Genomic DNA, 23,163 nt, shown 5'->3' on the forward strand with positions numbered 1-23,163 from the left:
CACAGTGATATCTTAACACTTTCAATACTAATAAACGCTACTGAAAGCACCATCAAAATCAGAATAGCTGGGAAAATATTTACATTTCTAGTTAAACCCATGGATACGTTGACCTGAATCCTATAAGGTCAGCACAAATGATATTAACATACGGGCATAAGGCATTAAATTTTCAGTTATTCACAAATATAGTGTATCTTAAACACTGAAATTTTAAGTTGAAGAAGACAATAGCTTTCTTTTTAGCTAAAAAGTATGCTTTTTCAAGACAAAAAAATGAAGAAAATTACCTTATTTGAATTTTTATAATTTCTAAATTTTAAAATTTTTAATAATTTTTATAATGTCTCCCATCACAGATCATTATTTACTAAGGGAGCCAAATAACAATTCAGATTGTCCCAAAGAATGAAATAATCTCATTTCCATCATTTATATTCACCTGGCAGAATGTCTGTATATTTCAAGCTGACCTCGCTTTTCCTACACATTTCCTGAGCAGTGGTGCATAAACACCTCATGAAAGCGTACGTCCTTTCCTGTGATCTATTTCTTAATCAGGAACTGGCACGGCAATAATTTCAGGTCATAGTGATGCTTTCCAGGTGTCTGGCGCTCAGGGGTGTGTAGACCTGGGACTCATGGTGCACCTGTAAAGGCACAGGTGCCAGCTTCCGCCCACCATTTAGTCATCACTCACCTTGAGGGCTGTGAGCTGCAGGGGGCCCTGACACTGAACTGTGAAACCACAGGCAAAGGTGCAAAGTACCCTATTTCCCCATTCACTTGCTAAAAATATCAATAATGAACTAGTGGATACAAAACATTTCCCAGCCATCTCCATGACAATACTTCCTCCCACCCGATATCCAGGAAGTAATTAGGTAACAGCCTATGTCTTAACCAGGGGACCCTGGAATCACCTGGGACGTTTAGGAGGCTCATCACCTCCCTGGCTCCCGGGGACTCTGAAAGGACACGTGATGGGGACAGGGCAGCGCTAACCCTCACATGGGCCATGCGGGTGGGCGTGCTGGCTAATGATGCTGTCAGCTCTGATTCCCACGGCTCCGGGATAAAAATCATCTTTCTCTCAACGACAAGCATAATGCATCAGAACAGGCAGCGACATCACCAAAGACTCCAAGACATGAAACTCCATGGAAAAGCCTCAGCACAGAAAACAGACTTCTAACGATGCTAAAATAACGACCTATTCCTTGTTACCACGTGCTATGTTTCCTCCACGGCCCAGTGCCATTCTGTGCAGGTCACACTGTTCCCACTTACCCTCACCAAGCCTGGGGGGTGGGGACCGCTATCCCTCAGTTCCCATGAGGGGGTGGAGCTGGGGTTGGGACCCTGGTCCCATACGATGTTGACTGTCACTTCCCCTCTCTTACCTCCACCCACAGTCTATTGCCACCAAGTAAACCAATAAGGATAAATTCTCAAACAAAGATTTGAATTAATCTTAGAATGTTAAACCAGGAAGAACACCAAAGCTACTGACGTAAACTTCTGTTCTTCTAATTCAATAATTGGTAACATGTTTGAAACATCAAATTTGACCTTCTGAAAGCGAGCAGGCCAGCTCTGGGGCTGGAGGGGTTTTCCTGCATCACAGAGAATAAACTCTCCTTGCCATTAACAGAAGCTGGGACTTATTCTCGCACGGACTAGCCGAGGAGTGATGTAGTATTTGGTTCCTGTCCGGATAAAGAATTGGGCGCCCAAACCTCTACCCTGTGTATCGAGTGGATCTCCTCCACAACTGGCCAATCGGTACCCACCCTGCTGCCCTCACTCTTCTGTGACCCTAACGTAGGACTCGGCTCTGCCCAGCGAAAGCTCTTTAATGATGAAGCTGCAGTGACGTTTTCAACACCTGAGGTTGGAAGCGTTTCTCAACAAAATGTTTGGTGAGAGTAGGGGAGGGAAGGAATTCCCAAGCAGAAAATTCTATGATGCTGGAGGCCTATTTCCTCAAATTTGCTATTTGGGGAAGGGGGAAGCACAAACAAAACAAAACCACTGTAAGACCATGATAATAAAACTCAACACCATACCCGTCACGGTATGTGCTTAAATTGTTCAAAGGGCACAGAGGCCATTACCACTTCAGCCAAGGGGACAGCATCTCTTCCCGGGGCTGGAACCCAAGCCACGACAGAGGGTTTCTGCAGGAAAGCAAGGAGGTTTAGGACATGAGGAGAACACAGGCTTTGAAAGCTGTCTGTTCTGCAGGCCTCTCTCTGTGGCTACAGAGAGTGACAGACACCATATCCTAATGCAGACTGACCCGGGCCGCATTGAAGAAGCTGGATACACAGCACAAGGCCAAACGTGAGGACCTGGGTCCCAAAGCATGAGCTCATTTCGCATTTCCTGCAGGGCCTCCCACTCGAGTGATTCCTCCCCAGGCCCATTTAAAGCATGATCTGAGGACCTACTTTCCAGCACAAGCTTTTCTGGATGGTGTCCTCAGAAAATGGGGTGAGAGTTGGCCGGCCTTTCTGCCACTTCCATCGCACCATGGAAGTGGCTATTGGCTGGCATTTTAAGCCACCAAACTCCAAATCAGCCAGCCAGTTCTGTCTTTGATGCTACTGGAGAAAGCCACCCAGAAGGAAGAGGAAACCACAGTACAGTGGCAGCACCCGATGGCAGTCATGGAGGATCTGAGCTGTTGTCTGGTGCCCGGGGGTTTGGATTCACCGGACCTCAGCCTGCAGAGGATGAGAACTTCTAGCCAGGCATCCCTGCGTGCCCTCCACAGGGCCTCAGCAGGTCCTGGGGCCACTGGGCCACAGGAGAGGACTTTCCGGAGACGGGAGGTGGCTGCCTGGTTATTCCTGCACCCCCTCATCACCTCCTGAGCCGGACTCCCCTCCGTGACTCCCACCTGCCCCCAGGACGACCAGCACCGCCTCTGATGCGTTGGCCCTTTGGTGAGGGGTCGGGCATCTTTCCCCCCGGAAGCTGGTTTGATGAAGGGACTCCAGAGGCATCCTAGGACCACCCTCACCACTGCTCAGACCTGCCTCTCTGCCCCGGTTTCCTCCTCGGTGAGGGCAAAAGGATTGTCCATCCACCAGTGAGTCTTAAGTCACCCCTAAGTCACTGAGCACAGCGCCAGGCACATGGTGAGTGAGAAGTGTTTACTGAATAAATGAGTGAATTGGATCCTGTCTTTGCTGTTTGCGGTTGTATGTGGTGAGACGTTTTCCCTGGCTCAGGGCAGAGCATCTCTGCCTGGATGTGGCTGGACTCCATCCGGCTCCCAGCAAGTACCAAGATATACTCGTTTAAAGCAGTACCCTCAGGGGATTGCCCCAGAAAGTTTCTGCAGTCTTACAAAGAAGAACACTAGGCAGTCAGACACTCTCAGAGTGTCGAGGAAGACTCAGGTGAATTAAAGAAACTGACTACACCATCATTGCTAAGGACCCCAAGCACGCCCTCTGGCCTCAGTGGTCCCCCTGTATGAATGATGCTATGGACAAAATCATCTCCCCCCACATTCACATTGATCCCCCAACTCCCAGTGTGACTGTGTCTGGACATGGGACCTCTAAGGACGCAATTAGGGTTAAATGAGGTCATAATGGTGGGCGCTAATCTGATCGGATTTGTGTCCTCAGAAGAAGGGACACTGAGAGCTCGCTCTCCCTACAACCCCACCGAGAGGAGGTTGTGTGAGCACAGAGCAGGACAGTGGCCGCCTATGACCAGGAAGAGGTCTCAGCATGAAATCGCCTGCCGTCACCTTGACCTTGGGCTTCCAGCCTCCAAATTGTGGGGAGCAAATGTCTGTGTTCAGGCTGCCCCGTCTGTGGCATTTGTAAGACCGCCTGAACTAAGATAAAGACAGACACCATTATCAGGGTCTCTGCCTCCCTCTCTGTAATCCCAAGTCCCAAGTTCAAGGGAAGAGTAAAAGGTAGTAACAAAGAGGACTGGTTACCCCAAAGCACAGTAACAGGGGTGGTGGGTGGGTAATGACACAGATCTTTGGGGTTTCTCTCCATTGCTCCTCAAATATCCTTTTCCTTCCAACTTTTTAATCTTTGTTCCCCGAATGAATCCTAAGTGCTCCCAATGTAAGGATGAAATTTATTTTTTGGCATTTTTTTTTTTAGGCGCAAAAAAGTCTTTTATACAGTATATAAGCTTCTTTTGCTCATTCATTCACCCATTCACTTAGACATTAGGTCCTACTGTGTGCCCAGATGTGGGGATTCAAAGGAAATAAAATATAGCTCTAATTCTCATTTGGTCTATCAGAAAGATTTCACATTTTTAAGGGTGATTAAAAGAACATGCAGATTGCAGCCTTCCTTGAGCATTACACATTCAAAAATTCAATACTGAACATATCTACAGGTAATTTCTGCCCATCCTGAGCATCTTCGGTATTATTTCTGCAGTACTTGACATCAATAGCACAAAGAAAACAGCTGGGAATAATTTCCAATTTTATCCTTTACTTTGGATATTTATCAATTATGTTATATTGATACTTCAAACTTAAAGAGAAAGATAACTTGGGTTTAAATCTACACAAAACACTATTCTTACAGCAGAAAAGGGGATTTCCCTCCTCTATTAAGTTATTTTTAAGTTATTAAATTTATTTTTAAATTTAGAAAGTGAGTAGAATTTTTCTAATTCTTTCTTTAAAAAATATTACTTTACAAATATGTAGAGATTTCCAAAAAATGGTTTGTGTGAGTCGGTGGTTTCAATAAGAAAAACCCGGTCTTCTTTCAGGTGTGGTTCTTTCTGAAATCCTGGCAGACAGCTGGACAGGGCAAGGAACAGCCCATGCCAATCCTGTGCTCCCTAAATGCAGAGGGCACGTGGGGACCAGGCTGTTTAGGAACCACATGGGAGTCAGAGAGGCCAAGTCCCATTTCCATCCGGCTGGGCGGATGGATGGACCTCTTCCTTCTCTGAGGGAGGGCGCTTCCATCTAAATCACAAAGCTTGCCTTGGCCAGGCTGCTGGGGCTCATTGAGATGTTTACACTAACCTACAACTCCCTCTTGCTGCCATCATGCTGGCGAGACCCTGGGCTCACTCTCGGGGATCCCGGGCTCATCCAGATTCGCTGACATCTGGCAGAGCCATGGCACACACGGCAGCAGGGGTTCTCAGAGTCTAACATGTGTTCCGAAAGTTCAAGCGTGTTAAAGCCCAGATCGCTGGTCCCACCCCGGGGGTTTCTGATTCACTAGGTCTGGGCAGGAAATTTGCATTTCTCACAAGTTCCCAGGTGATGCAGCGGCTCTTGGTCTGGGGCCACAATGAAAAAGTACTGCACCCTCGGTACTCATGAAATGAGCCTTGAGTACCTAGCAATGACTGGATTAAAAGGTGCCACAGTGTCAAGTGTACAAATCACGTTAAGGTCGCTACTTCCAGATATAACGTTAAAACAAACAATCTGTGTGCACTGTCAAATCACAGACTGGTTGAACGGGCCTAGTTTCTTGTGTGGGATCAAGGCCAGCAGGTGGCCCGAGCCCTGGGTAAGGCAGACTCTGGTGTTACAGAGTCAGAGCAAGTCCAGTCTGCAGCTTCACCTGGCAACACAGAAGCGGGACACGGCAAGCTGCTAGCAGGGCCTGCCCAGAGTGGGTCTATCGCCCAGAGGCCGGGCTCTGGGTTCGAGGCCAGGGTCACTGGCAAAAATCCAGTCTTATGGCCGCTTAGGTCCTGAGCCCATCAATGAGGCATGAGGGAACAAGCCGCAGCAGACCAGGGGTACCTGCATCTCAGGCACACATCAGAAGCCCGGTCATCAGGACGATGGCACCAAATCAGAGAGTTGGTCACATCCTCACAAAACCTAAATGTCACTGGGGGCCAGGCAGCTGCCCCAGCCTGCAGGGGGTCTGAGTATATGACCAGAGGGAGAGAGGGAGTTACGCCGATTGGAGGGACATGCCTTCTCCAAAGGCGTTCAACTTGTAAAACTGTTTAAAACACACTGCTAGTTGGAACACCTTAACCTGGAGAGAGGGATTTCAGAGGCTGCAGCCTGACCGTTATCCTGGCTGCATGGGATGCCGTGAGCGGTTATCTGGACAGGTGTGGACGGGCCATCTCAAAAAGCGGTGCCTTCTGGTTAGGTTCTGACCACAGAAGCTTGTGTTTTTCTTAACTCCAACCTCAGCATCTTTGACCTCTATCTTGGAGATCATCTGACTTGAGAATCTAGAGCCTCCTGTATCCAGGTCATACGGGAGCAGGTTTTTCTATGTGCTTCTCATTTGGCAGGTGAGTCAACCAGCCCCCTGGGGGACCTGGGACACAGCCCGGATATCTTTAAAGTTCCCTGTCAGTGCTTATTTTAAAAATGCACGTGAAATTTGCATGCTACCTTTAATGCAGAACTATCGTTCACTATGTGTAAGTTAAATTAACGTTCAGACGCACCAGCTTTCTCCTGACTTGCCTAGCGCTGGGGTGGAACCTTGCATCCCCAGCGGCACGAGCAGTCTTGTTAGCGGCAAGTGGAGCCGTAGGATGGCTTCCAGGACACACGCTGGGACCCGGCCAGCCCTCGTGTCCAGGCCGCGCATCTCCCCTTCTCAATCCGGGTTCCAGCAGCACTACACTTCCGCCTTCTTGCACAAACTGGTCCTTTTGCAAATGCTATTTATTTCCTTGTATTTGCTGGGGTGTCCTCCTCCCGGTGTCTCATGAAAGCTAAGTGTTCAATATGTATTTTGCTCAATGAATAAATGATCATTTCCATTTTTTTAGTCTATCGGGATCTCACAAAATGAGACTGCCTCTCAGGACGATTGGTTTAGCACCAAATCCAAAACCATAACAGCACCTTTTCACAGGATAAGCAAGGAGTTGAAAATCTGTGGTCTGCCCCTTAACCAGGCTATTTCCTCACAGGAAAGATTCTCATAAAGAAACTTAGTAACTGGAGGCTGTTGATGACATTCTGCATGTGACAGTAATTTTTTTAGCTTCTCTTAGATTTAGCCCAAACAAACAAAGCCTAAATAAGGCAGAAACATTTGGGAGGTAGTCACTAGAAATGGTGAATTAGGACCAGTGAATGATGTTCAATGAGATTCACCTCTAGTTAACGTCACCAATAAGGGCTTGTGTCCCAGGAATTTTCTCTGGGAGGATTTTTAAGGCAGTGAAAATACTCTGCATGATACTATAATGGTGGATACATGTCATGATACATCTGTCCAGACCCAGAGAATGTACAACACTGAGACTGAACCCTGATGTAAGCCATGGACTTTGGGTGATGATGACGTGTCAGTGTAGGTTCATCAGTTAGAACAGAGGTACCACTCTGGCGGGGGATGTGGATAATGGGGCAGGTTGGGTGTATATAGGGGCAGGGGGTATATGGGAAATATTGCTGCTTTCCTCTCAATTTTGCTGTGAACTTAAAACTGCTCTGAAAAATAAAGTCTTTTAAAAAACGGTATCCTTTAAGTGAAAATGTAAATCAAGTTAAACCAAGCCTGTTATTTGGAGAATGGTCCTCTTCTGGCAGCATCCCCAGCATCAAAACTGCCCTTTCCAGCTTCACCCCCTTCACACACTGGTGCTGGAGAAGAGCCAGCTTCCTTCAGGCCCTGGAGCTACAAGCTCACAGGGAGCAGGGTTCAGGCCACGGGGCCTTGCTGAAGCTGCAAGCCAACCACACACCTGCTTTCTCTGTAGGGAGCGTGGCCAGCACCTTGATGGGCAGGTGATGGAGGAGAGACCAGGGTTGGGCTCGCTCACCCCTCCCCTCCCCTCCCCTTCATCTCGGAACGGGTGAACTCTCTCAAGAAGGGATTCGGAGGACGATACCTGTGCCATGGAAGTCCTGTGCTGTTTTACAAGGCCGGGAACCTGCAAATCCATGCACGGTTGTAAACTTGGTTATTAGAAATGGGGTCTGACAGCCCACAGAGGCAGAATCGCAGGACTGAACATTGAGAGAGATTTCCTCTATCCTGCGAAGGATATGCTTGCCTTCTCCTGTCCTGGGCCCCTTGGGCTTGCATGCCAACTGGACATGAGTTAATTTACCACATCAGAATGACACGGACCCAAATCTCGATTGCTTGACACCATTTATGAAGCTCCCTTTTGGCAAAGGGCATTTTCTCTTCAAAGACCTTCTCTTGACTTGTCCCCGAGTTAGAGTGATGGGACCAGCGGTCTCCTTGCAGTGGCCCTGAGCAGTGCTGGTAGCACCCTTCCTAAAAGGGCACCAGAGCATCTTCCTTAAGAAAGTTCCCAAACACCCGTTCCCATGTCTCATCTAAGAACATATTGACACTTTTACTTATGTTTCTAAATCCAAAGGAAACTTTAAAAAAAAGAGAGAAAGAAAAATCACTGTCATATGCAGAATGGAATCATCAGACTCCAAGTACTAATGTGTTTTCCTTGTGAGAATCTTTCATGTTTGGAAAGGTGGCTAAGGTGCTGACTGTAAATTATAAATGACTTGCTTATCCTGCGAAAAGGTGGACATGTTCTCTGATAAAATGGAAGAGAGAAACCACACTGATAAACGATTAGTAGATCTGGTTTCAGCAAGGGTCAGGAATGTGACTTCGGCCCACTCTTGTATTATTGAAGAGTAGGACACATAAAACCAATTCCCAAAGCAAGAAGCTGCAGCGTCAGCAAGTTACAAGCCGCTAAGGGAGTCCACAGGCTGCTGCAGGAAACCCTTGGGGAAGGGATGAGTATTTACTACTTAGAAAGGAGAAAAGTATTTTAATACTTAATCTCTACAGCTGAACCTATTCTCACAGCCGCATTGCAAAATGGCACAGTGATAACTTCTACTTTGAAAGAAAAAGAAAATTAAAGATAAAATCGGAAGAATATGTTCAGTTTGAAAACATTTTTCAAAATAATATTTTTAATTTACAAGTGGGCATTCTATCTCTCCTCATGCACTTGTAAGATCGGACCTGTGTATTATTTAAGACATGACCCGTGAGTCCATTTTCTTAAAAGATATGTAACTAGAAAAAGAAGTCATGGTTTCACAGGTGCATACTTAGCCACAAACGCAAGATGTACACATGAAATATGGACAGTTTTTATATGTTAATCACACTTCACTAAAGTGTTTTTTTATAACTGTAACTAGAAATTGGGCCAAAAATATAAGAATGGTGAGTCAACTGTAATACAGTCACTAATAAAATTACACTCGTCTATTAAAGTAGCTTGTAAACCTATGATAATATGGCCTGCTTCTCAAGTTAAAGTTAAGTGGGAAAAGCGTATTTAGAACAAAGATCCCTCTGTAAAACAAGAAACACAGACACTTTAGAAACCTGAATATCTCTTGCGTGAACCCTGCCCACAGAAGCTACTGCCTTCTGCGGGTGCTAGGCCACAGGGATCAAGGTAAGTCCTAACTTTGGTTCCAGAGCCTTCTGCTGGTGGGGTGGTGGCCACAGGGAGGAGCCCCACCAGAGCCCCACACCCCGGTGCTCCCTGCTGGTAACACTCTGGAAAGCTGCTTTGCATCCCCTTTTAGAGTTCAAGATGTTGTATCCTAGGTACATATCAATGCCTGGAGAAACATTCCTTAAATTTTTGTACACAGAGCCCACAAAATAATTTTAAAAACCTATGTACCCCTTTGCCAGTAAATTGTCACCTGGAATTTTCCTTATAAAATTTAATAGTTGCAAAGGATGTAATATCAGTTAGAATCAGAATACTAAGATTTTAACATAAAACTGTTGTATCACTATTTTCAATGTACCCACAAGATTAAAAACACCCAGAGTGATGTGATTTCCACCATCATCCATTTTTAAAATACTCGAGCAAACGCTTTTTTAAGATTTAAATATTTCATATCATTTCCTACCTTCCTCGGCTTCCTAGAAATACGACTCCCATTCACTCCTGCCTCAGAATTATACAAAACTATTTTTATGCTTGAATGCTTTTATAATTGATCACTCTATCATATTCTGCACAATAAAATGTCTAAACATGTAAATGGAATTGTTTCCTGTGATTTTGTTAAAATTTTTTATTATGGATTGAGTTAATAACTGTAGTGCAGAATTGCTCAAACAGAATAATTACGATCTATTTTGATAAATATCAAACATCAAGTTAGAAATTCGATCGGTAATAACACCCTTCATACTCTTAGTGGGGTATTACCAATGCTTCCGTCCTGCCTCTTACGACTGGGAAGGGACGGAAAGAAGAACCAGCGTGTGAGCTCGGCCACAGGCACCTTCGCAGGCAGATCAGCTCCCAATGAGGGTGCGGGTGGGAATCGAGGGTCTGGAAATTGATTCCCGTCAGTGTCAACTCCACGGGTCGGATTTTATTCCTTCATCTAAACCTGCATTGTTTCCATTTGGAAAATTGATAACTGACGGTACTCATACTTCCAAGAGTCAGTCCGTAAGTGGACCTGAGGATGGTCACTCGGGGGGGCTGCCCCCTGGCTGTGCAACTTCAGGGCCAAGGATGCCGGCCCCACCTGTGGTGGTGGTCACCTACTTGGAGGTGCTTATGGGCCTGAGAGCCCCCTTCCTTCTGAGCCCACCTCTAACAGGAGTGAGCTGCAGTCCTAAGGATGAGGGTGCACGTGGTGGCCCAGCTGGCACACAGCCGGGCCGCCTGCGACACTGCAGGTTGTCACCAGGCCCAGATTTACACCCCGAGGCCCTGGTCCAGCCCAATGCGGGAGGATGCGCCCACTCCTCAGGACTCGGTGGATTTGCAAACTGGACGGCAGAGCCCTCCTCGCCGCGCCCGGGCCCTTACCTCCCGTTGACCACACTCGTCTTCTCCAGCCCGCTAGGCAGCACCACGGTCATGGCCACCACCCTGCCGTCCAGCGTCTCCTTCCTGCTGAGCAGGTTCTGCGGGGGGCTGGGGGACGCATCGCGGGGAGGTCTCTGTCCTCTGTGCACGTTGGGGGTGGTGGGCCTCCCGGGAGGGGGGGGAGCACGAGCCTTCATCTTCCTCCTGGAAAGGCGAGAACAGGAAGGACTGCATGAGGTGGCAGCTTCCAGCCCAAAGTTAACAAATCACCTGTCAATGGCCAGCAGCTCCTAAGGACCTTTCCTCCTAATTGTCCAGTCTTCTAAGTCCTTAAGGCCTTCTGAGTTGCACAAACTTTTAAAAATCAATATATTACAACAAGGACCTACTGTATAGCACTGGGAACTATATTCAGTATCTTGTAATAACCTAAAATGGAAAAGAATCTGAAAAAGAATATATATATATATATATATATATATATACACACATATACGTGTATGTGTGTGTATAACTGAATCATTTTGCTGTACACCTGAAACATTTTAAATCAACTCTACTTCAATTTGAAAAAATCAATATATTAGCACTCTTCAACATAGAGAAAATGGACAACTAAGAAAAGTAGAGGATGCATCATTTTTTTTAATTGAAGTAGAGTTGATTTACAATGTTGTGTTAATTTCTGCTGTACAGCAAAGTGATTCAGTGATATATATACATATACATTCTTTTATATTCTTTCCATTATGGTTTATCACAGGATATTGAATATCGTTCCCTGTGCTGTACAGTAGGACCTTGTTGTTGATCCATTCTATATATAAAAGCTTACATCTGCTAATCCCAAATTCCTGCTCCATCCCTCCCCCACCCCCCTCCCCCTCGGCAACCGCCAGTCTATGGTCTATGGAGGACGCATTTTTGAAAGTAAGTGTTCCTGGAAAGAAACAGCCTAAAATGTGTTCCCCTCCTGGGAGTGGGCAGGGGTGGCAGAGTTTGCTTGGACCAGTCCTTTCTGAACCATTGACTGGGTTACAAATCCCAGCTAATTAAAGGGTCTGCATTGCTCTAGGTGAAATTGCTGCCCCAGCTCTGGATCCACAACCAGCTAAGGATCTGGAGTCCATGGGTCCACGGTATTGAGGATGTGATAGGACTACATCAGGAGGTACTAAATTAGCCAGAAAATCCACCAGACCAACACCCACAGACACGGGCACTGTGGACGGAGGTGGCAGTTTAGTGGCAGGGGCTACGAGTGATGGTATTTTAACATGCCACCTGCTCCCCCTCTGTTTTCACCTTATTTCTGACTGTGCTTTGAATTCGCAATTCACCTTGTAGATTTCTAAACACCTGTCAATAAACCACCCACTCTGACAAACATTTTTAGAAATTCTTGTCTCCTCCACATTACTCAGGGGAGGCAACTGACCTTACTTTGTGTAGGTGTTTTATTTTATATTTAGGTACATAGGTGTTTTATGTACAAGTACATATATGTATATGTATGTGCATGTGCGTATGCATGTGTATGTTTATGTGTATGTATATACATGCACACATTTATTTATATGTTCCTTACTTATATACAAGAATCTTATTTTACAGAGGCCCTGGGCATTATATAATAAGAACTGGCATTTACTCAGCATCAGGACCTATGCTAATAATACTCTGAGGAAGCTCACTTCATTCAAAATATTTTGCAGTTGAGAACACTGAGTGTCAGGAAGATCCTAGCTCCCCCGAAGCCAGGAGCAGGGATGCGGAGCAGGTGTGTCTGGCTCCCAGGGCCTTGCCCCTCCCCACCTCGCTCTGCTCCCGCCTGCCCTCTTCCAGAGCGAGGAGCCACAGAGAGGCCACGTGAGCCCTCAACGTTTAACTTCTCCTGCAGAGCAATGTGCTGGGGCACTCTGGCCCAAAGCATCAGACATCAGAATTCCATTTCTAGGAATTTATCCTAAAGAAACAATCCCACAGGAATGCATTGTGGGAGGTTCAAAGATACTCAGTACAATGCAATTTATAATGACAAACGTACGTAAGATATTCTAACCACAGGTCAAAAAGAGAGAATTTCAATAAATGATGGTACTAAAACAATGTTATACCAGCACTGGGTTAAATATACTTTTTAAAAGCAATTTTTATTTTATATTTGACTATAATTGATTTACAATGCTGTATCGGTTTCAGGTATACAGCAAAGTGTTTCAGTTATACATATATATATATATATATATATATATATATATATATATATATATATATATATATATATTCTTTTACAAATTCTTTTCCCATTTAGGTTATTAAGAAGAATCAATATTGTCAAAATGATTATACTACCCAAGGCAACCTACAGATTCAATGCAATCCCTATCAAATTATACCAATGGCATTTTTCACAGAACTAGAACAAATAATTTTAAAATTTGTATGGAGACACAAAAGACCCCAAATAGCCAAAGCAATCTTGAGAAAGAAAAACAGAGCTGGAGGAATCAGGTTCTCTGACCGCAGACTATACTACAAAGCTCAGTAATCAAAACAGTATGGTACTGGCACAAAAAACAGAAATATAGACCAATGGAACAGGATAGAAAGCCCAGAAATAAACCCACAAACCTATGGTCAATTAATCTACAACAAAGGAGGCAAGACTATACAATGGAGAAAAGATAGTCTCTTCAATAAATGGTGCTGGAAAAACTGGACAGCTACATGTAAAAGAATAAATATATTTTAAATGTATATAAGTTGATGTTCCGAAATGCTCAATACAGACATTTTAAGAAAACAAACTTTGAAATATTCTTTGTTTTGAGAAATACCGTTTATAAGAGAAGTATGCATTATAGTAATAGATCACAAAACAGTCTAGAAAGACAAGGCAAAGAATTAGTAACAATGATCTCTGGGTGAAGGGTACCATGACATTTGTTTTGCTATTTTCACTTCTATGCATTTCCTAATTTTTTCTATAATATCACCTCTCTATGCATTAGTTGTAAAATGAAAGAGGTCATTTAAAGTGGGGAAAAACAGCAAATAGGGTTCAGATGAGGCCTCAAACCATCACTGTTCACTTCACTGGCCAACACAAGACTTAGGAATGACACCTGGGTTTCATCCTCTACCCTGATAAGTAGATATAAATTAATTCTCTTTTTTTCTTGTTAAAAACCTTATACCTACATCATATTTTTTATAATTTTTATGCTTTATTCTTATTCATTACATATTTTTTCCTTTAAACTTATAGAAATAAAGATGAAGTACGAAACATATATTGCACTGGTCTAAGGACTGTGTAGTATTAATTCATTTATTCCTCACAATAACACTGTGAGGAGGTACTGCCATTCCTGTTTTATAGATAAGGAGTCTGGGCACACCTTTCTCAGATTACAGACAATTGGTTTCCAGAGCCTGAAGTTTTAACCAGTGCATCCTTCAACCTCTATTAGGAAGACCAGATATCGGCCCATTATACAGATGGAAAAGTCAAGGCAGAGAGACTGGTTATGGGGTCCTTCATTAATCAACCATAGGTCTCGGCTAGAAGCCCAGTCTCTGAGCAGTCCACCTGCGATTAGCATTACCTCCCAGAAGTACTTTCAGGAAAAAATCATTTTTATCATTTTTAGGAAATAAATATACTTTCCAAGTAAACTACATTTTTATTTCTGGGTACTAATAAAGCTGGCTTTACAATGGAATATTAGTCAGCCATAAAAAAGAATGAAATAATGCCATTTGCAGCAACATGGATGAACCTAGAAATTATCATACTAAGTGAAGTAAGTCAGACAGAGAAAGACAAATATCATATGATATCACTTCTATGTGGAATCTAAAATATGATGTAAATGAACTTATCTACGAAACAGAAACAGACTGACAGACAGAGAACAGACTTGTGGTTACCAAAGGGGAAAGGTGAGGGGGAGGGGTAAATTAGGAGGTTGGGATTAACACATACATGCTAATATATATAAATAGATAAACAACAAGGATTTACTGTATAGCACAGGGAACTATACTCAGTACTCTGTAAGAACCTAAATGAGAAAAGAATCTGAAAAAGAATAGATATATGTATATGTATAACTGAATCACTTTGCTGTACACCTGAAACTAACACAAGAGTGTAAATCAACTATACCCCAATAAAAAAAGAAAAAAAGCTGGCTTGAAGGCTTGAACTCCTTCAGAACAGGCTGACTAGAAAAGGAGGCATTTGTTCATTCAGCCAGCACTGCAATGGGGGCAAAGGAGGCAGAAGAAATGTCTACTGCCCCAGATTTTTCCAAATAAATGCTGTCCCCACCACCCAGAGTCAGCTTTGGGATACTGTTTCCAGCCCCACCTCCTCCCCACGCCTCCTGCTGCACCCCCAAGCCCTCATCACTAACGTCTGCACAAATGCAGTCTCTTCCTACACCCCAGCCTCCTGCCACCCAATCCTACTGTGACCCCCTCATTCCACAAACACGCACTCAGTGCGACCATGGATGCCCTTCATCTTCTCATGCTTTGCTCTGCACACAGCACCCCCAGCCACACAGAAACCAAGATGCTCCCTGCGGGCAGCACGGATGCCCAGGGAGGCTTCTGTGGGTCCAGTGCTGTGTCATGTGCACATGTGTGAGTGCACATGTGTGCATGTGTAAGTTGGCCAACATTGAAAAAACTAGAATGTTTCACAAGAACACAATGAATTTCTGGCTTTTTGTGAAAAAAGTAAAAATCAAAGATCTGATTGGGCTCTGAACACCTTCACAGCAAAACCTAGCTGTGTGTGTCCATCTGGACCCGTAGACTCCGGGCCGTCACACACCTGTCCTCTGTGGAGCTGTCACAACATCCAAACCACAGTGGTGCTTGAAAATCAGGGCTCTCCACAGACCCTCAGTTCTGGCCCCTCTTGTATCTCCCCCACTTGGCTGGTAACAGGACACTGGTCCCTGATCCTGGAAGCACGAAAGTCCCCCCTTGCCTTTGCCTCACCAACTGCCTTGGAGGTTTTGATCCCTTGAAGACACAGCTCGAAACCATGTCTCCTGAGAATCCTCCAGGGGCTTCTGGCCTCCAGACACACACGGCTGAGCTCAGGGGTCTCTACCTGCATGCAGAAGCACCTGGGAAGCTTAAAAAGTGTTTACCTGCCACCACGAACCAATCAAATCTGAGTCTCTGAGAGCTGGTTTATGTTAACGATCACATCTCTTTAGAACAGAGGCTCCTGTCTTAACATGGAAATGGCATATGGTTTTAGCTGTGATTTTGAATCATTTGATAAAAGCAACTAATAGAAAAATATACAGTTAATATATATGTTCATAACTTCATGAATCTGTTTTTATTTCACAGAGTAACATTTGCAGATTTTCAGAAGTGCACATGGAAAATTTCACACCAAAAGTGATGCCTGGGGTGCGGATGGATTTGTGGACCTGAAACCAAGCAGGACCCTGTGGGGCTCCTGGGCAGGGAAGCCTTGTTTTTAGGGGGCAGACTCCAGCCTCCATGCCCTTCCCTGAGTTCCAAAGGGCAGGTTCAAACAGTTGCTAATCAGGGAAGGGAGGGAATGCAGAGACAAGGGAGGAGCAGTCAAGAAACAACAGTGCAGCCTTAGGGCAAGACCCTGGTTCCCCCTCAAGGGATACACATAACAATATCTTTAAGCTCTCTATAGAACTAAAACCCCCAACAAATGGAAGATATTAGCATTCTTCATTCCAGAGAAGATCTCATCAAGAGACCACCTGAGACCAGATTAAAGTAACCAGAGAAGCACATTAGGAGGAGCCAACCTGAGGCCAGGTTAAAGGAATGAAGGCCGCCCCCACCACACACACACCCTGATCTTTATCAGAAACCCTGCCCTTGACCCATCACTATAAAACTCCTCACCAAATCCCCTCGGGTTGGGACACACAGTTTTGAGGGGTACCAGCCTGCTGTGTCCCCCTGTGCCTGGCAAAGCAATAAATCTATTCTTTTCTACTTCACCCAAAACACTGTCTCTAAGATTTGATTCGGCACCAGTGCATAGAGGCTGAGTTTTCAGCATCAGACCCACTTCAGAAGCTTTGTGTGTGTCCGCGAATGTACAGACCCCAGGCTGGGAAAGATGCTTGTTGCCAGCCTAGGATCGCAGACGCAGAGGTCCCACCCCCACTGTGATTAATCTCCTTATGAGGCGAACGAGAACCTCATTTCTTCCACTATTATTTAACATCTCCAGAAGGCAGCAGATGCTGTACTAAGGCTGTCTGTACGCTCAATATTTAGCACACTGCTCTTCATATTTGTAGGTTCTTAAAAACACTCATCGATATTCATGTTGGCCACAGTGAAATTATATCAGTTTCAGCCTACAAGGAACTCAGCAGACTTATAAAATCTTGAGACAACAATGAAATTGAAGAACTCTGCATGGACCGCAGTGGTGGGGTGCCCACCTATAGAGGAGGCTGTGAGCAGCGCTGAGGATGTGTAGACTTTGGAGATGAGGGAGGGAAAAACGTGTATGGGGGGGGGGAGGAAAAAATACTGTAATGCACATCATAGAAGGAGATGTCAAACAGCACCGATGGGCTGACTATACTGCCAGACAGTGTACCAGAGGGCTGTGGTTTTTCCAAATATGCTTTGTCTCTTACTCAACCATAAAAAAGAATGAAATAGCCATTTGCAGCTACATGGATGGACCTAAAGATGATCATACTAATTGAAGTAAGTCAGACAGAGAAAGACAAACATCATATCACTTACATGCGGAATCTAAAAAGAAAAAAAAAAAAAAGATACACATGAATTTATTTCCAAAACAGAAAGAGACTCACAGACATAGAAAACAAACTTATGGTTACCAATGAAGAAAGGGTGGGAGGGATAAATTAGGAGTTTGGGACTAACATACACACACTGCTATATATAAAATAGATAACCGAAAAGGACCTACTGTATAGGACAGAGAACTAAACTTAATATTTTGTAACAACCTATCTATAAGGGAAAAGATTCTGAAATAGAATATATATATATGTGTTTGTGTATATATATATATATATATATATGAAACTGAATCACTATACTGTACACCCGAAACTAACATGATATTGTATATCAACTACACTTCAACAGCAATAAATAAATAAATAAATGCATACTTTGTCTCATCTGGTCCTCATAGTCTAAAGGATAAGATCTCCAGCTCTCATTTTACAGTTGGGGGAACTGTGCGCAGGTGGGTTCTAAATAAACAGGTACCCCACAGATACTTGGGGAGTGCCTAAATTACTTTTTTCAAGGTCACCAAGAAAGAGGTCAGACCAGAGGGTGGTTTTGTGTCTGTTTTGTCTGGAGGAGGGGCCCAGCTGCTGCGGCAAGAAGTACCCAGGTGGGACACCGCTGAGGGCCTGGAGGATCCTGTAGCCAGCCGGGTCCCTGAGGCCTTGGGAGGGGAAGTCAGGAGTTAGCTGAGGGAGGCGGCGTCCGGGGAAACAGTTGGAGAAGCAAGGCTGGAGAGGCAGCAGGTACAGCCCCAGGTCCACAGCACGAGGGCTGAAGTGGAGGACAGGTGGGGTGGAGAGAGGGTGCCCGGACACAGACACCGTGAGGGAGAGGATGGGCTGGGGGCGTGGGGAGGACACAGCACATCACCCAGACTCCTGCACGAGGCTCCACAAAGCCCCACAGAGGATGCATCCTGGGGGACGGCCAGCAATCGGCTTTCCATGGATGGAGTTCGAGATGACAGTGACACTCCCAGTGTAAGTGGAGTGAGTACGGGCAGAGGGAAAGGAGCGACTGAAGACATCTCTCAGGACACTCTGGGGTCCTCGCTCTCAGACCAGGCACGTCTGTGGTGCCAGCCACTGAAAAGCCCTGGAAGCGGTGTTAGTACGTGCAATCTGCGGGGTGACGGGTCTGTAGATTTAGGATGGGGCTCCCAGGAGGGACAAGGGCACCAAGAACGCGGTTGTGGCCTGAACCTGGGTGCCTCCTGGTCTCAGGTGGGCAGGCCAATCCCCATCCTCCGTTTCCCCTCAGTCCAGTGTGACGGGCCCTCACACCTGGACAGGGGCTGACCTGGCTCTGAGGCCACACCTGGCCGCAGCAGAAAAGAGCATCTCTTAGGTGGTCCTGTGTGTCCACCCGTGTTATCTCAGGGGAGTTTCCTTCCTGGACCTCAGTTTCCAGGTCGGTGAAACTGGGGGCTTCCAGTTCTAATAGACTAAATCACAGAAAAATATAAACCCAAACTACCACCATTATATTACATTAAATTAAGCTGTAGTCAGGACTGGGGTGGCCTCTATCAAGAAAATCAGAAAATAACAAATGATGGCGAAGACATGGAGAAATTAGCACCCTTGAGCACTGCTGGTGGGAATGTGAATGGGTGCAGCCACTACGGAAAACAGTACGGAGGGGCCTCAAAAAATTAAAAATAGAACTACCATACGACCCAGCAATTCCACTCCTGGGCATATAACCCAAAGAATTGAAAGTAAAGACTCAAAAAGATACCTGTACACCCATGTTCAGAGCAGCACTATTCACAATAGCCAAAAGGTGGAAACAACCCGAGTCTGTCAACAGATGAAAGGATAAACAAAATATGGCCCAATACACACTGTGGAATATTATTCAGCCTTAGAAAGGAAGCAAATTCTGACACCTGCTCTAAGGTGGATGAACCCTGAGGACATTAAGCCAAGTGAACAAGCCAGTCACAGAAGGACCCCTATTGCCTGATTCCACTTACAGGAGGTTCGGAGGGCAGCCAAGTTCATACGGAGGCAGGAAATAGAAGGGTGGTTACCGGCGGCTGGGGGAGGGGGGAGACGGGTAGTTTTGTTTGATGGGTTTAACAGGGTTCCAGTTTGCTGAATGGTTCCAGATGCAAAAACAGTTCTGGAGATGGTTGAACAGCAATGTGAATGTGCTTAACATCACCGAACTGTACGCTTAAACGTGGTTCAAATATGGTAAATTTTACGTCATGTGATTTTATCGCAATTTAATCATTGCCTCCTAATAAAATTAAGTTTTCATCCTAATAAAATTAGACTTCATCCTAATAAAATCGTGTCATCCTAGTAATGTGATCAGCTGGTACTGTGAGTCTTACTGCCAGGGCTCTCTCCTTCTGTGGGGCCCCTCCGCCTCTGTCCCACCACCCACGAGAAGCTTCTCTGGCTGGGGGACAAGGCAGAAGATGCAGGACCTGACGGGGGTGGAGGCTCACGGGCCCCTTAGAGGAAAGGGAAGGAAGGGGTGAGGCTGCATCCGCCCAGGGGAGGGAGCCCTGAAGGAAGCAGGGCCCGAGGGCAGCGAGACATCTCTGCTGCACCATCCCCCCCATCCTCCTCCACCCCAGGAGCATCACAACACCTCAGGCTGTGTGTTCAAGGGTGTAACCGTGGGCCGGTTCACGAGCAGAAGCTGCCCAGGTGCACGGACCCCCTAGGCCCCTCCGATTATGAGCAGCATCTCCACACAACATGGTCACAGCACCACTGGCCTCCTCTGCCCGGGAGGGACCACTTCGGACCACCTTCACTAGGTCCAGGGAAGCTGAGGTGCTGACCTTGGAAGGTCTGCGCGGGTGTGGGGCATTTGGGGTCACCTGAGTCTGGGAGCGCATGGCCGTCAAAGGGCCAGGTTTCTGCCCCAGTCTGAGGACCCACCAGGCAGGGACCCAGGGCCTGGCCCCTCCTGGGCACACCCTGGGAGGCTCTTCAGGGCATGAGTTGCTGAGCAAGCAACTCACCTGCCCTCTGCTCCCTCCAGGAAAGCAGCTGGGAGTGCCCCGGCAGGAAGGACTTAGCAGAGGAAAAAAAGGGTAAGCTGGGACAAAGTGAGAGAGTGGCATGGACATATATACACTACCAAACGTAAAACAGATAGCTAGTGGGAAGCAGCCGCATAGCACAGGGAGATCAGCTCGGTGCTTTGTGACCATCTAGAGGGGTGGGATAGGGAGGGTGGGAGGGAGACGCAAGAGGAAGGAGATATGGGGATATATGTATACATACAGCTGATTCACTTTGTTATACAGCAGAAATTAACACACCATTGTAAAGCAATTATACTACAATAAAGATGTTAAAAAAAATTAAAGAGAATGATTTTTAATCAACAAAAAAAATAAAAATAAAATAAAGATGCTATGATGATCCATGTAAAAAAAAATTTTTTTAAATAAACAAAAACATTCCTGGCATCTCAAAGGTAATCCATCTTAAAACCATCATGTAAAAACATTCCTGGCATCTCAAACATCATCAATCAGAGCTCCAAACGGTTTTATCTTAAAACCATCACATAGTTATGACCTAAATGTCAGGACCATGTCTGCTAGTTCCCACATCAGCGGGGGCACTGCCAGACGACTTTTTCGCCCAGAGCCCTTCAGTGTGAAGCAGGAGGCGGAGATGCTGCCCCAACGAAAGCCAGCCGATCCAAGACGGTGTGGGCTGTGCGTCTGACACCGTCTGGGCTCAGTGAGTGCAAATCCCAGGGCCGGGTCCAGGCAGCTGAATTAAAACCTCACTCCAGGCCATGGCGGGCACCCAGCCAAGCTGGAGGAGCCCGGGCAGGCAGGGCTGCAGCCTGAGAAGAGAAAGTCCACACAGCTCTCTACTTCCCAGAGCAGAGTCCAAAGGGCGCTCTGCTCTCTGCGTGTCACCATCCATGGATGCTGAGGCTGATGCCAGCTGCGCCGAATGACAAGCCCGCAGGATCCCCGCCCATTTAGCAAGCTGGCGGCCCGGGCAGGAAGCAGGGTGAACAGCATCTCCTGAAAGGGAATTTCAAAGTTCAAAGAAATTTGAACCCCGCCCAAATTTCAAAGAAAAACCAGACCAGGCTACTCCTGGTCCCGATCCGCCCGTGAAGCAACCTCTGGCTCAGTGGGTCTGTTTGCGCTGCAGGCAGAAGGGGTCACCATTCTCTCCTAAGAGTCTTCCCAAGCACAAGTTTGCTTCCTCTCCGAAGAGTCAGAAAACTGGACACGAGCTGCCCTGGTTCTCAGGGTCAGGTCACTTCCAGGGTCACCTGGATCCTCCTCCAGCTATTGGACTCAAGGCCTCTGCTCATCCCCAGGGAGGGAGCAGCCCGGAGGCTGCCAGGCACTTCCAGTGAGAGTCAGGGCAGGAGGCCTGGGGTTCTGGGCAAACGGCCCCGTCCGGCCGGCCTCCTGAATCTGACTCTGAATTGAGTGACCTCCTTGTGAGTCGTGGGTGCAGCAAAGAAGTCAGTGATCTGGGAATCACTGGTTTGGAGGAAGCCTCAGAGAAAGGCAGGCAGGAATAACAGGATTTTAATCATACCATCAAACATTATCCTTCACACTTAAAGACTTAACTTCTCCTATGAGCAATGCCGTGCGTGTCTGGGAAGACAGTCATCCGCTAAACAAATATGTGGTGGCCCCATCACATCCCAGGACCATCCTAAGATCGATGATCACAGCTGTAAGTCACCCTCCACAGGGTCGTGGTCCCCAAGGGCGGACAACAGCTCACGTGACACAGGAAGAAGGATGGTACAACCACGAGGGCAAGGAAGGCAAGAGGGCTCCACAGGGATTGGTAAGGGCTCTTGATTTAGGCTGAGTTCACCAAGTTTCAGGAGATGACTTGTGAGTGGTGACATGAAAGGTCAGACGGAGGTGGTAAGGACAAGCGTGGGCCTGAGGCTGTCCCCAGCAAGGACGGTCATTCTGACGGCACCGAGGTGGGGAGGGGCTTGGGAGGTGGGGACATTTCAGGAAGGCTGGCATGTGGTGAGGCAGGGGGATGCGCACAGACTGGGTTAGGGAGGGACCCTGGGCGTGCGGAGTCGGGGGGACTTCGGGAATTTCCTATGAACGATGAGGAACAAAATAGGCTCTTCTCGCAAGGTACGTGATTCACACGTGCACACAGGTACACACACACATACACAGCTCTGGAAGGCAAGCTCACAAACAGGTGCAAATTTAAGGCGGCTGACCATCAGACCCAAAGGAGAAATCCCACCATCATGAGAAACACGAGAGGGGCAGGGGTTCGACGGAATCAGGGGCAGAACGATCTACGAAAGCAGGACTGCGGGAAGATCAGAGTCGTTCTGAGAGCAGCTCCACCTGGGTGAGGATTCCATGTGCCTGGCGGCAGCAGCCTGACCCAGATGAGGACTAGGGTGCTGGCCTCCCTGGCAGAAACACACCTAGAGGGTGAGGTGTGCAGACAGCCCCAGAGGACATACACTCCCCTACATCCCACCCTAAAGGGAAGGCCGACCCGTCCCCAGCAGTCTCCAGTGGGGTCTGAGGGCGGACACTTTATTTCC

General features: G+C 46.5%; 1 protein-coding gene across 8 annotated transcripts in view; it reads right to left on the minus strand.

The window, feature by feature from the left end:
- Positions 1-23,163, minus strand: part of COBL (cordon-bleu WH2 repeat protein) — a 270,191-nt gene that overhangs the window by 168,979 nt on the left and 78,049 nt on the right. For all 8 annotated transcript variants that reach the window (XM_061198313.1, XM_061198310.1, XM_061198308.1 and 5 more), the window contains exon 2: positions 10,804-11,007. In XM_061198313.1, the coding sequence (XP_061054296.1) occupies positions 10,804-11,007 (204 nt within the window). The remainder of the gene's footprint in view (positions 1-10,803; positions 11,008-23,163) is intronic.

Source organism: Eubalaena glacialis, chromosome 8, assembly GCF_028564815.1.
Source record: "Eubalaena glacialis isolate mEubGla1 chromosome 8, mEubGla1.1.hap2.+ XY, whole genome shotgun sequence".
Taxonomy (NCBI): Eukaryota; Metazoa; Chordata; class Mammalia; order Artiodactyla; family Balaenidae; genus Eubalaena; species Eubalaena glacialis.